General features: G+C 36.0%; 2 protein-coding genes across 2 annotated transcripts in view; one reads left to right on the top strand and one right to left on the bottom strand.

Moving 5' to 3' along the window:
- Positions 1-658: 658 nt before the first annotated feature.
- LOC148944585 (uncharacterized) overlaps positions 659-12150 on the bottom strand; it is a 40182-nt gene continuing 28690 nt past the window's right edge. The window contains exon 3 of the mRNA XM_089100744.1: positions 659-1846. Within this exon, the coding sequence (XP_088956870.1) occupies positions 1353-1846 (494 nt within the window). The 3' untranslated portion in view covers positions 659-1352. The remainder of the gene's footprint in view (positions 1847-12150) is intronic.
- The window catches only part of LOC148944584 (galactose-3-O-sulfotransferase 3-like), a 178909-nt gene continuing 169033 nt past the window's right edge, over positions 2275-12150 (top strand). The window contains exons 1-2 of the mRNA XM_089100748.1: positions 2275-2283; positions 4266-4346. Coding sequence (XP_088956874.1) covers positions 4279-4346 — 68 coding nt within the window. The 5' untranslated portion in view covers positions 2275-2283; positions 4266-4278. The remainder of the gene's footprint in view (positions 2284-4265; positions 4347-12150) is intronic.

Below are 12150 nucleotides of genomic sequence, written 5' to 3'. Positions count from 1 at the left end.
TTGCCAGAATTACCATGCGAAATTCTTTTTATGTCTTGCTTTCTCTTTACCAAATTTTGCGCGTGGATATGTCAAGGGTAATATTCCGAGGTAAATTTTCACCAGGATTGAATGGTCTAGAGAATAAATCCGTGAGGAAGAGGGATTTTTTCGTGGAGGTGAAGTCAAATTTCCTGGCCTTATTTCAAGATATTGAACCACTTTGGTCTGATTAGATTTTATTCTTTTTCTTATAACACAGTTTTTCTTATATCAAAATCCCTGCCTCTCGTGCATTGTTAAAAAAATAAAAATAAATTGTTGTTTCAACTAAAAGTAAGGAGCAACACTGATAGTTAAAACAAATAGAAATTATTTATTACGTATATGAAGGGGGTTGCCTCCTCTTCAACACCTCGCGCTTTACGGTAAAGCTTGTGATCTGCCCCACTTTGTTAAGAAAGTTTTCGGTAATACTATGTTCATTTAATATGAATAATGAGAAGCTGTTTTTTAAAGTACTCAACACATTTAGCGTTAAGAGAGTGGTTTTGAGGAGAAACAACTCCCCTCATTTACGTAATAATATCTGTTTGTTTTAGGTTTTAATGTTGCTCCTTACTTTCTGTTGAAAAAATTTGTTTTTTTAATAATACACGAGAGGCGGGGTTTTGATATAAGAAAAACTGTGTTATAAGAAAAAGAAGAAAATCTAATCAGACCAAAGTGGTTCAATATCTTGAATTAAAGCGGTCTTAACTTCGGATTAAGGGTTCAGCAAATTAAGGCAATTTCCGCATAAACTGAGGGCTGCTCTGGCTATAAATGTAGTTGATAATAAAAAAGCCGATCAGAAACATCTAGCTGACTTGATTTATTGATAGTTCTTTTCTCTTCTGTTTGAGAACTTTATTTCTGGCTTCAATTTCAAGTCAGAACACATTCAATTTAGCACATTCAAGCCAGAACAACAAGCCAAAACTTATTCAATTTAAGCAAAATAAATAAGCAGAAAAAGAATACAATAATAAAATGAACCAAGCTGAATTGGCAATAAAACGATGGCAAATTTTTTTCCGAGCTAAACGGTGTTTAGTAATTTGAAGTAAATAACACTTTTAAATTAAACGAATAAATTATTTCTTATAAGACTCCCAAACACTAGCAACAGTACAGGCTAGATATTAACGAATGTTACACAAACAAACATCAATGGTCTCTTATTTCTATAAGATAGAAATTATGAAAAACTGTGAAAACCATGAAATACATTCTCGAATGTTAACTTTAAGAAATCGTATTTTCTGTATAGCACTACCATCAGAACCAGATACTAGATTCAACTCGATGTCAACTCAATGTCATACTAGATGTCAACTCGAAGTGTTTGTAATTTGGTCAAAACTTTCCAGCTCTTCTTTCTTTATCTCCTCATCTTTCTTTCCTATAATGATCTTGTAAGTGTCTCGTGCGTTCAAGTTCTTTTTCTTCACTTTATCTTCCTTACCCGTATAGTATTGACTTTTAATATAAATTTCATCCCCAGGATGTAGGCCACCTTCAAACCTACCATAAAAAACATATCCCTTTGAATTAAAAAAATCGTAGATTTTACGAATTTCCAATTTAGGCTTACCATACATTTGTATCATAAAAACGGCAATATCAACTTTTTCGAACGGTATTGTTTTTAGTACATCGAATTCAACACCCTCTATATCTAATATAAATAAGTAGATTCTAGAAATCTGAGCTGCAAGAAGAGCGGTATATATTGGCACGCATGGTATCTCCACAAGATCCTCTGTACTCTCGTTGCGGTCTCCTATGATTTCATTTAGGACGTAGCCAGTGCCAGGATTCACATCTAAAATGAAAGCAAATTTCCTATATACATGGTCAATTTAGAGTGTCGTTTGGGGGCTCAACTTACTAATTGATATCTTTCTTCTTAGGATATCCCAAATACTCAGACAATCGGGTTAACAACTTACAACAGCTGATTTCTTAAAATGAAAGATTAGTCTGCTATGAATGTAAAAAGCATATATTCAAGCCCTAATAGAACAAAAAATTTGTAGTTTTATTTTTAACATCTAAGAAATAAAAAAGAAATTCCAGTGTTCTGATCAATCTATTTAAGGGTTTCACGTTCTAGGAAAACTACTATTACCAATGCATCTATTAACATTTCACTGCAGCCCCAAGCCACACGAGGCCAACACAGCTGCGCATTCCCGAATCTATTGAAGGCTTCACTCATGAATGACAGGGAGAATCAGAACGAGTCGAAAATGAAAGCAAGTAAGTATGAAATGGATAGTAAAATAAATTGTAAAACTGCCTAAATGTATAATGAATTTCAAATGAAGGTAACAAAGCCTTCTTTTTGTTCTAATTGGAAAAGAAACGTTGAATTTATGCTTTTATACTTGACTGGTCTGGTCGTTGTATATGTGATCGAAATATCTAGGCTTTTGTACCTCTTTTCACTGTCTAAATAAATGGACTTGTTCCCATTTGATCATACATTTGTTCGTCCCAGAAAGGCGGAGTTGTCTGGGAAAACGATACCTAATTTAAGGTATTACTTCGAAAATACGTCGTATATATGGGGATGAGACCAATCAAGTATACAACAATAAATTCAACCTTTCTTTTACAATTAGAAGACAGAGGAGTCTTGGCCACCTTCATTGGAAATTCATTTTACATTTAGGTAGTACTAAAAAAGAAAATTTATATCTTAAGTCTTTGAATGAACTCTGTTATTGACCTTTCTAAAACAAAAATCTAGTGAACGAACCGGAAGTTAATTATTTTGTTTTGTATAAATATGTTAGTTTTAATTTTAATACTTTAGAATTTCATCTGATGACGATCGCTGTATATGTGATGGAAATATCTTCACTTTTGTACCTGTTTTCACTGTCTAAATATATCCCCATTTGAACGTTTATATGTTTGTCATAGAAAGGCAGCGTAGTCTGGAAAAACGATACCTAATTTAAGGTATTACGTAAAAAAGGTAATTTCGTGATAGAGTTTCAGCCTTTTCATTTGTTATTTGTCATCAATATCTTTTTTAGCTGCTTTAGAACTTAATCAATGCAATCAAAATTGGTTCATAATATTGTCAAGCCCTTTTATCTACACGCTCTTCTAGTCATTTATAGATTTCTTAGCTTTTAATGTCGATTAAGAAGTCTTAAGTGTTCTTTTGTAGGCTGTAAAAACAAATTTTGCAATCAATAATAGGGAGCAATATTAAAACGTAAAACGAACAGAAATTATTCCGTACGTGGGGAGGGTTTCTCCCTCCTCAACGCCTCGCTCTTTACGCTCAAAGTGTTTTAGTGCTTTAAAAAAGCTCCTTATTCCATTCAAACGACCCTTGTGTTTCATCAACTGCTCTTAAAGAATTTGGGCACAAACTCAATCTTTAGCGTAAGGAGCGAGGGATTGAAGAATGAGCAACCCCCCTCACATACGGAATAATTTCTGTTCGTTTTAGTGTTACTCCTTATTTTCAGTTGAAATTCATTGTTTTAAAATTAAATTTTTGATCGTCAAATCATACCAGGACCCCCTCCCCCCTTGTAAAATTACCCCTCTGAAAGTTTCAAGTCCCACGAAAACTTTCTCCTTAGAAAATCTCCCCAAGAACAATACATTTCCCAATAACCCATACTATATGTAAACAATGGTCAAATTACATAACTTGAAACCTTTCCACAGAGACTGTGATGGGTCTTGTCTTCCCCAAGGGCAAAAATATTGGATCTTTTAACTATGCTGAACCAAATAGCTATCTGAAAACTTTATGGGATGTCTTTGGGGGAAAATGCACGGGAGGAGGGCTAGTAGCCCTCCAATATTTTTCATCACTAAAAGATGGTGCCAGAGCTTTTAATTTCCGTTTGAGTGAACCCTATCACCATCATCTATGACCATTGGTTCGATACAATCACTCCTAAAAAAAGCAAAAAAAACTATAAAATAAACATGCAAGTAGTGGGGTCATAATTGATTCTGTGACATGCCCTCCTCAGTTTCTGTGACATGCCCTCCCCTTTCCCATAGAATTCCTGTGACATGCCCTCTGACGTCACGGCATCCCTATTTCTAGGCGACATTCCCGCCCTTGGCAAGAGTTCAAAGATTAGGTGACACACCCTTTTCCCAGTTTCTAGGCAAAATTTCCAAGTGTTTCAACTACTTGGAATGTGGTCCGTATAATACACTAGTTTAATAATAAGCTCCTAACCCCTCGCCTCTGTTTCTAGCGCATGCCCTCTGATGTCACGGTGCACACCCCGTTTCAAGCGCATGTTACACCACGCGCAACACACCTTCGCCTTTAAAGGGTAAGATATGTTGAGCTACCAAGATACGTGGAGTTAAATGTAAGACTTGGAATGTTTTTGTAGTATTATGTTGTGATTTACATTATCGCTGCTACAATCTGTTGGTGTTTCAAAGTTCATTTTGTATCTTTTTCTTTGAAATAAGAGACTTGGAATACTCTTGTAGTAGTTCACCATATCACTACTACACTCTGTTGGTGTTTCAAAGTTCATTTTGCAATTTTTCCATTGAAATATGAGACTTAGAGTATTTTCAAAGTGTTATGTTATGATTTACATTGTCACGGCTACACTCTATTAACCTTTAACGGTTCACTTTGGGATTTTTTCATTGAAGTGTAAGACTTGAAATATTTTTATAGTAAGGTACCTTTACGCTAGGTTTCTCTACGTTTAAATTTCTCTACGTTTTAGTTAGGTTCATTTAACTTAGGTTATCATGAGCGCTCATGGGGTGCTTTTTTTGTCTGTGTGTGTATGTGTTTGTGTGGTTTTGTGTCTGTGTTTTTTTGTTCATGTGTGTTTTTCATTGTGTATGTGTGTTTTTGTTTGTGTGTGTTTTTTTCTTCATATGTGTGTGTGGGTTTGTGTTTTTGCTTGTGGTTGTGTTTGTGTGTGTGCGTGTGTCTGTGTTTTGTGTGTTTTTGTGTTTTGTTTGTGTGTTTTATGTTCGTGTGTGTTTGTGTGTGTGTGCGTGTTTGTTGTTTTGTGTGTGTGTTTGTGCGTTTTTTTAGTGTGTGTGTTTTGTGTGTGTGTTTGTGTGTGTGTGTCTGTGTGTGCGTGTATTTTTTTTGTGTGTGTGTGTTAGTGTGTGTGAGTGTGTGTTTCAAATATTAGAATACGCGTACAATGATGAGGGAAGGTGTTTTAGGGATTCTAGAGAGTACTTATAGTGTGGTATTGTGGGGTGAATTGCTTGCGAAAACCCGAATGAATGAGCTGAAAATAAAAGCTTTAACGAAAAAATGACTGAAAAGTGTTTTTTTGGAGATGTGACGATGGCATAAGGCTATCTTAGAGCAGTTATATTGTGATACTGTGTTCCGAATTGCTCACGAAAACCAAATTGAATGCCTTGAAAATAAAATTTTAACGAGAATTGTCTGAAAAGTGTTTTTGGGAGATGTGGCGATGGCAAATGGGTGTCTTAGAGTAGTTATATTGTGAATCTGTGGGCAGAATTGTTCGCGAAAACCCGAATGAATGACTTGAAAATAAAATTTTAACGAGAAATGTCTGAAAAGTAGTTTGTGGGGAGATGAGGCAATGATAGAAGGGTGTCTTAGAGTAGTTATAGTGCTATACTGTGGCATGAATTGCTTGCGAAAAACCCGAAAGGACGATTTGAAAATAAAAGTTTTAACAAGAAATGTCTGAAAAGTGTTTTTGGGGAGATGGGATGAAGGCGGAAGGGTGTCTTAGAGTAGTTATAGTGTAGTACTGTAGCACGAATTACTCGCAAAAACCAGACTGAATGAGTTGAAAAAATGTAAAAAAAAAAGTTTGAAAAGTATTTTTTGGGGAGATGAGGCGATGACTGAGGGGTGTCTTAACGCAGTTATAGTGCTGTACTATGGCACGAATTGCTCGCGAAAACCCGAATGAATGATTTGAAATAAAAATTTTAACGAGAAATGTCTGAAAAAATTTTTTGTGGGGAGATGGGGTGATGGCAGAAGGGTGTCTTAGAGTAGTTATAGTGTGGTACAGTGGGCCGACTTACTCGAAAAAACCCGAATGAATGACTTGAAATGTCTGAAAAGTGTTTTTGGGGAGATGGGGCGATGACAGGGCTATGTCACAGGGGAGTAATAGTGTAACATTGTAAGGTCTAATGCTTAGAGTATCAAACACTAGCAAAGAAAGAGGGCACTTCTCTGTTTTCAAAGGGGGGGGGGTGGTCATTTGGAGAGCTGATGCTTGTGTGAAAACAGTGTCGTAGCGTCATTCCGTTCTGGACTATAAGTATACTTTTTATTGGTTTGGACATATACCCTTTTCGCAAGATGATCTTCCAAACGCTCCTATTAGTTATCTTTTCTTGAGATATACATCTCTGTTAATACGCAATACGCATGTGTGTGTGCCATTCTGAAGCTCCAAGGGGTCCTTTTAGTCTTGTTTGAGACATACGCTTGCGTCATTCGTATTAGACCTCATTACGGGAAATCCAGGGGTCTTCCAGAAAAACAATGTATCAATGGCTGGAATTTTGCCAGGGCACGAATCATGCTAGCGGAGCGCTAAAAACAGGGGTGCTCTGACGTTAGAGGGTTGCTGTAGAAACTCAGCGATAATTTCCCTATTATTACTACCTTTAAATTATCTCGAGCAAGACTGGTTTTTAGGTTTTTTGACCGCTTTTATCACCTAGCTGATGCTCAGGTTCCATCCAAGGAATGATTTGACACAGGCCAAATTCCACCACAGCGCGTAGGATGGCCGGATTCCCCCCCCCCCCCCCCAAAGAGTAGAATGAGACCAAAATCCCCCACAGCGCACGGAGTGGATTATAACAAGAACTTCTCAAAAAAGAATTTCCCCTCCTTTGCGTGTTTTGATATTTTGGTGAAAAATGTATCCTGAGCTAAGAACACCACTCGGGGGGGGGGGGGGGGACTGGACACTTCCCCGGAGGCGACCAGCGAACAGTACGGTACCTTAGTGTGAATCATGATCCAGTGATTGTATTGTCAATTCATAAAGAGTTCTTTAGGATTTGTTATCGAATGATAAATTGTACAGAGGAACTCCATTCACTTTGCACATAAGACTGGACAAACCAAAAAAATTAAAATCATGAGGGGATGTGGTCCAGGACCCAATGGCACTAGCACTCTTCACAATGGCCAATGCAAGTTTTGAGGGGATTTCTCCACTGATAAATGACGAATCAGTATAACTACGAGAACCTGTAGCAATGTGATGTTGATTGGTAACTGTATGAGGAACGAGCAGTTTGATGTTGTTACCGTTGGCTCTCAGTTTTTCCACTGCCAATGCAACAGAGCTCACGACATGATGTTTTTGCACATGAAGTACTGCTGAAGTGAGAATTGATCGTTGCATCAGGTGCTCCAGCAATTGTTTTTCTCAAAATGAAATTACCTGGAGCAAGTTGTAACTTTATGTCAATCTTAACGTATGGTGGTAACCATTGGGAAATATCAAATATTTCATGATTTAAATTACCAACAAAATGATACTCCTTGGTCACCATCTCACCATCAGTGTCGACATTTAGTCCATATTCAAAGCCAATTGCTTGACCTCTCAATTCTTTGTATGATTTTGGTGTCATCAACATAAATTGTATATAGCTTGTATAGTGTGACAAATTATTGCTAGTGCTCACCAATGTTTCATTAATATACACATTAATTTGTCTGAACAAGTTGTGTATAATACAGTTTTCATAGGATAGACCATCAAAAGCACTAGGAGTTTGATTGTCAGACTTTTTCTTTGCCACTACATTTAAATCAATAAATGTGGATGACAAATCAATGAAATAGTCTTCATTGGAAAACATTTGAAAGTATATATCTTCGAACAAGGGTTGTTGAGGATGAAATTGTTCATAGTAACCATGTTTGACACTGACATCAACATTTTCGGCATTGAATAGATTTAATGATGAAGTAATCGATGGTTGTGATTCTTTATGAGGGAGATAAGTCATCTTATGAGAAAAAATATTGTATTGATCTAACAATCATTTTCTTTTTCTTGATACTTTTTCTTTTCAAAATTGTTGTTGTTGATGGCTTATGCTCCTCACCTGGATGGAGACTGATGATTGAATGACTACCACGCATCCTTTTTAAGCCTTTCCCATTTTGTTGAGATTTTAATTGTTCGTCAACAGCTCTTGCTGAAGATCTAAGATTTTCCTTAAGAAGTCCTTGAAATTTTTACCCGAACTCCAGTCCTGTAGTGTTGAGCCAGCAAAATTTTTTGCAGCTGGTACAATATATTTCATGGCAAGGGGTAGTGCAGAACGAAATAGCCTAGCAAATCAACTACTAAGACCATAGCCAGACATTGTAGTATGCCCCTTGTAGTAGTCCAATCCATGACCTTTTTGATGAGGACTCAGAGCAGCAGCATAACAATTAATGTCAGGACAAACAAATAAGATTCTTCTACTATTCATCTTGAATGACAGATCGAAAATGACATGTAGTAACACATAAACCCTTTGTTACAGCTAAAAGATCTTAGTGTTAACTGACAGAGTTCCAAATATGAAGTGTTTACAGAAACACACTGGAGGTGTCTTATATTATAGTGATGAACATTATTTTCTGTACTTTTTCTTTCTAGAACACGTAAAAGGGGGACGTTGGAATTACCAACTCTGGAAGATTACACAAACGAACTGTAGATGAATATACAACTTTTCGAGGAGAAGCTGGGTGCATAGTCTGCATAGATAACATGGTCACTGCCATGGAAATTTTCTGTCTTAATAATACAGTTTTTAAAACCGAGAACCTCACGTAAATTCTCATTGAGGAAAATTCTTTCATTCTCAAATTGATTGGTAATATAAATTCTCCTTTGTTCCGTCGAATAATTGAAAGTGAAACCACCTTTTTTTCGACTTGCAATTTTTTTTGGATAACTCGACACAGCTCATACATATTGTTGTATTCCTTGTAAGGTATGGTAGCAATAGGGTAATCATTAGAGTCAAAAGTTGCCATTGTACCTTCATCACAAAATTCAAACGGTCGTATTTTAATATCATATGAGATCTCCTTTCTTTGGACATCATATGTATTCTTGATAATACAATCGACGAGAGAAAATTCATATTTACCTTGAAATTTAATGGTAGGCAACAGTTTAGTCCGAGAATCACTTGTTCTATTCAAATCATCATAGAGAGGATCGGAAACATTGGACATGAATGTCACATAGAAATCATGGGACATTGTATAAGTCTTCGACACCAGTCCAAGTATCCAATTCAGAGCTGTACCCAAGCCAGCGAACCAACAACTGTTTCTTACCACCCTGCGTTTGAGTTTTTAATACTTTTTTCAATTTGATAAATACCACTACCTTTATCTTTTGCAATTCATAGTCATAAAATCCCCCCAAAATCTCATCATCTTTGTTATCTCTAGTCGATAGGTCACGGGACTATTCTCTAGAACTTTTGACACTTTAAAAACTTCAGTAGACCATCGGTAATTCCCTTTTTCAAAAATATTACTTGACCGATTGATTCGAACCCGACCACCCACAATCAATTTGCTTTTTATTCCATTTTCATTGTTAGAAGAATATTGTTTGACAAAATGTCAAGTGTATTTTTATCATTGTGATGAGCTTCAAAAGGACTAAGATTGGACAGGAAACGATGAGGACGTTGATTATAAACTTGCATAATTTTATCCAAATCATTTATAAAGACAGCAGTGTTTTTGAGTGTACAATATCTAGAAATGAGAAGACGAATGATTCTAATAAATCGTTCAGCCAATTTAGCCTTGATTGGACTGTGACTATGATATAACTGTGTATAATATTTTAGTAGAATTTTCTTCACATGTGGATTGACAAATTCACTTCCTCGATCCGTTTGTATTTTTTTTATAGGAATCTCGATCAAGCATTGTTTCTAGAGCAATTGCAATCTCCTCTCCACGAGTAGATTTCAGTGGAATGGCATAGGAGTAGCGACTAAAAATACTAATTGCAAATAGAATGCACTTGTATGGTTTATTGTTTTGTCGTTGCCATTCATCCAAATTCATAAGATCAGCTTGCATGATTTGCAGAGGGTAGAATGCCTTAGTTTTCCGATATTGATTAGTGCGAAGTCATTAGTGCGAAGATTTCGATGAAGTGTGTAGCTAGGTTCATTTTGAAGATATTCTTTTGCTACATTCTGTTGAACATTGGAGACTTGACCAAGTGTAATGGGAGCACTAAGACTCCCCATCTCACCAACATTTGCATAAATACGTTTCAGAGTTTCATCCATTTTGCATGTAAATGTGTACCACCACCACCTCGTCCACCGCTACCCTTTTGTATACTAACAGAGGTGTTGGCGGTTGTCGGGGAAAGATGCTTTTTTCTACTGGCTAAAGTTGAATCATTGCTGCTGCTTTTGTAATTGGATTTAGGTTTACTTGTTAGCATTAGGGTCTTGAAATCATCTCTTTTAGAATCATAATTCTCCTCTTTTTCATTATTTAATGATGTCAAATCTGTTAAAAATTTTTCTGTTGATCACAAGTGCTTTGGGAAAGTTCGATGTGTGTAAATATTTCAAAAGATTTGTGTTAATAAATAGAGTTTTCTTGCGATTTGAGACAAAATAAGTTATTAGATCAATGAGATTGTAAGTGTTGCTACCTAGGGTGATTTGATGATTTGTAGCATCAATTTTAATATCACAGCTTTCATTCAAGTAGTTTAACAATCTTTTACCCTGTTCCCGATAGGAAAATGGTAATAGATCTAATATTCTTGATAAGTGGTCTTCGAGTGGCAGTAGTGGTATTGATGCATATGATTGTATAATATTTGCCTCTTTTATCTTATCTGCAACATTCACAACACTAATGGGTTTAATTTGATATGGTTTCTGCTTGTCAATACGACAAAATTCCATTTGAAAAATTTAAAGTTTCTGATCATCAGGTATGCTATTATCATTAAGGAAATCTGTGAGATTACCCTCAAAAGTTTGCAGTGGAGATAGAGCTTCATCAATTGCGGTCAATTTGTAGGGTTTTGCCATATCTTTTCCAATACAGTTACGATTGAGACGGAAAAAGAAAAAGAAATTTAACAAGACCGGCACTAATTGGCAATAAAACTGGGAAAAAAACTTCCCCTGCCTGAACTAAATGTTTTCTTTTCTGTTTTTGACTGGTCTTTTACTTGGACAGTGCAGGAAAAACGGATTGATGTTGTCTTGTTTGTTTCTTAATAGCATCTGGTAGTTGAACATTGCCTGCAGTTAAATTGAAACTCAGCTCAGAAATGAGTTTAATAAATTCTCGATCTATATTGTTCAATATGAATATCCTAAGCCGTGGCTTTGAGCTACTCAAAACAGAAAACAAGTGTCTATTGTGATGTAACTTCTTCAACGTCATAGTTTCAACTGATATCTTTTCCTATCACTCACCGGCAGCTTTACTGCTATCTCACTATCGAATATATTACTAATAACACATAGTTCTTCAGGTGTGTTAGGATTAAGGTCAGTTACAATGTATCTATATGGTTTGATTGTGGCCTAATTGTAAGCTGACAACAAGAATTTTGGTTGACCCAGAAACATTTGTTTGTTTAATGTTATGAGGGAACTTGAGTCACGAACAACTTTGTACACAATGTAATGAGTACAGTTCAATGCAAGAGTTTGCATACATTTACCCTGATGAAAGAGATTATGTAGAACAATGGTGACGGAAATTTTTTCACGATAGGAACGTAATGTGAACAATTTGATCATTTCCTCAGACCATTGCTCTATTGATTCGGCTAAATTGTCAATAATAAGCCAAGAATTTGGTTCAACTGAATTGAACACAACATCCAATCCCCTGATAAATTTAATTTGAGGCTCAATAGTCCTTATTCTATCAAATGAATGTTGCCAAACACTATAGCAATAGTATATATTTTTATGGTAGTTTGATGATCTTCTGCTGTCAACATTTCACCTCGATTCTGAATTATTTTCATCAAAAGTGTTGTTTCCCACTCATTGATGGCCCACAGAGAAAAGCTCTGAAAGGTGTTATAAACTGATACATAATCTATGTTTCTT

This window comes from Artemia sp. Qi Xiang Cuo, chromosome 14 (genome assembly GCF_049724085.1).
Source record: "Artemia sp. Qi Xiang Cuo chromosome 14, ASM4972408v1, whole genome shotgun sequence".
In the NCBI taxonomy this organism is placed as follows: Eukaryota; Metazoa; Arthropoda; class Branchiopoda; order Anostraca; family Artemiidae; genus Artemia; species Artemia sp. Qi Xiang Cuo.
Note: the sequence above shows the minus strand (reverse complement) of the source record. Positions and strands in the feature narration are given on the sequence as shown.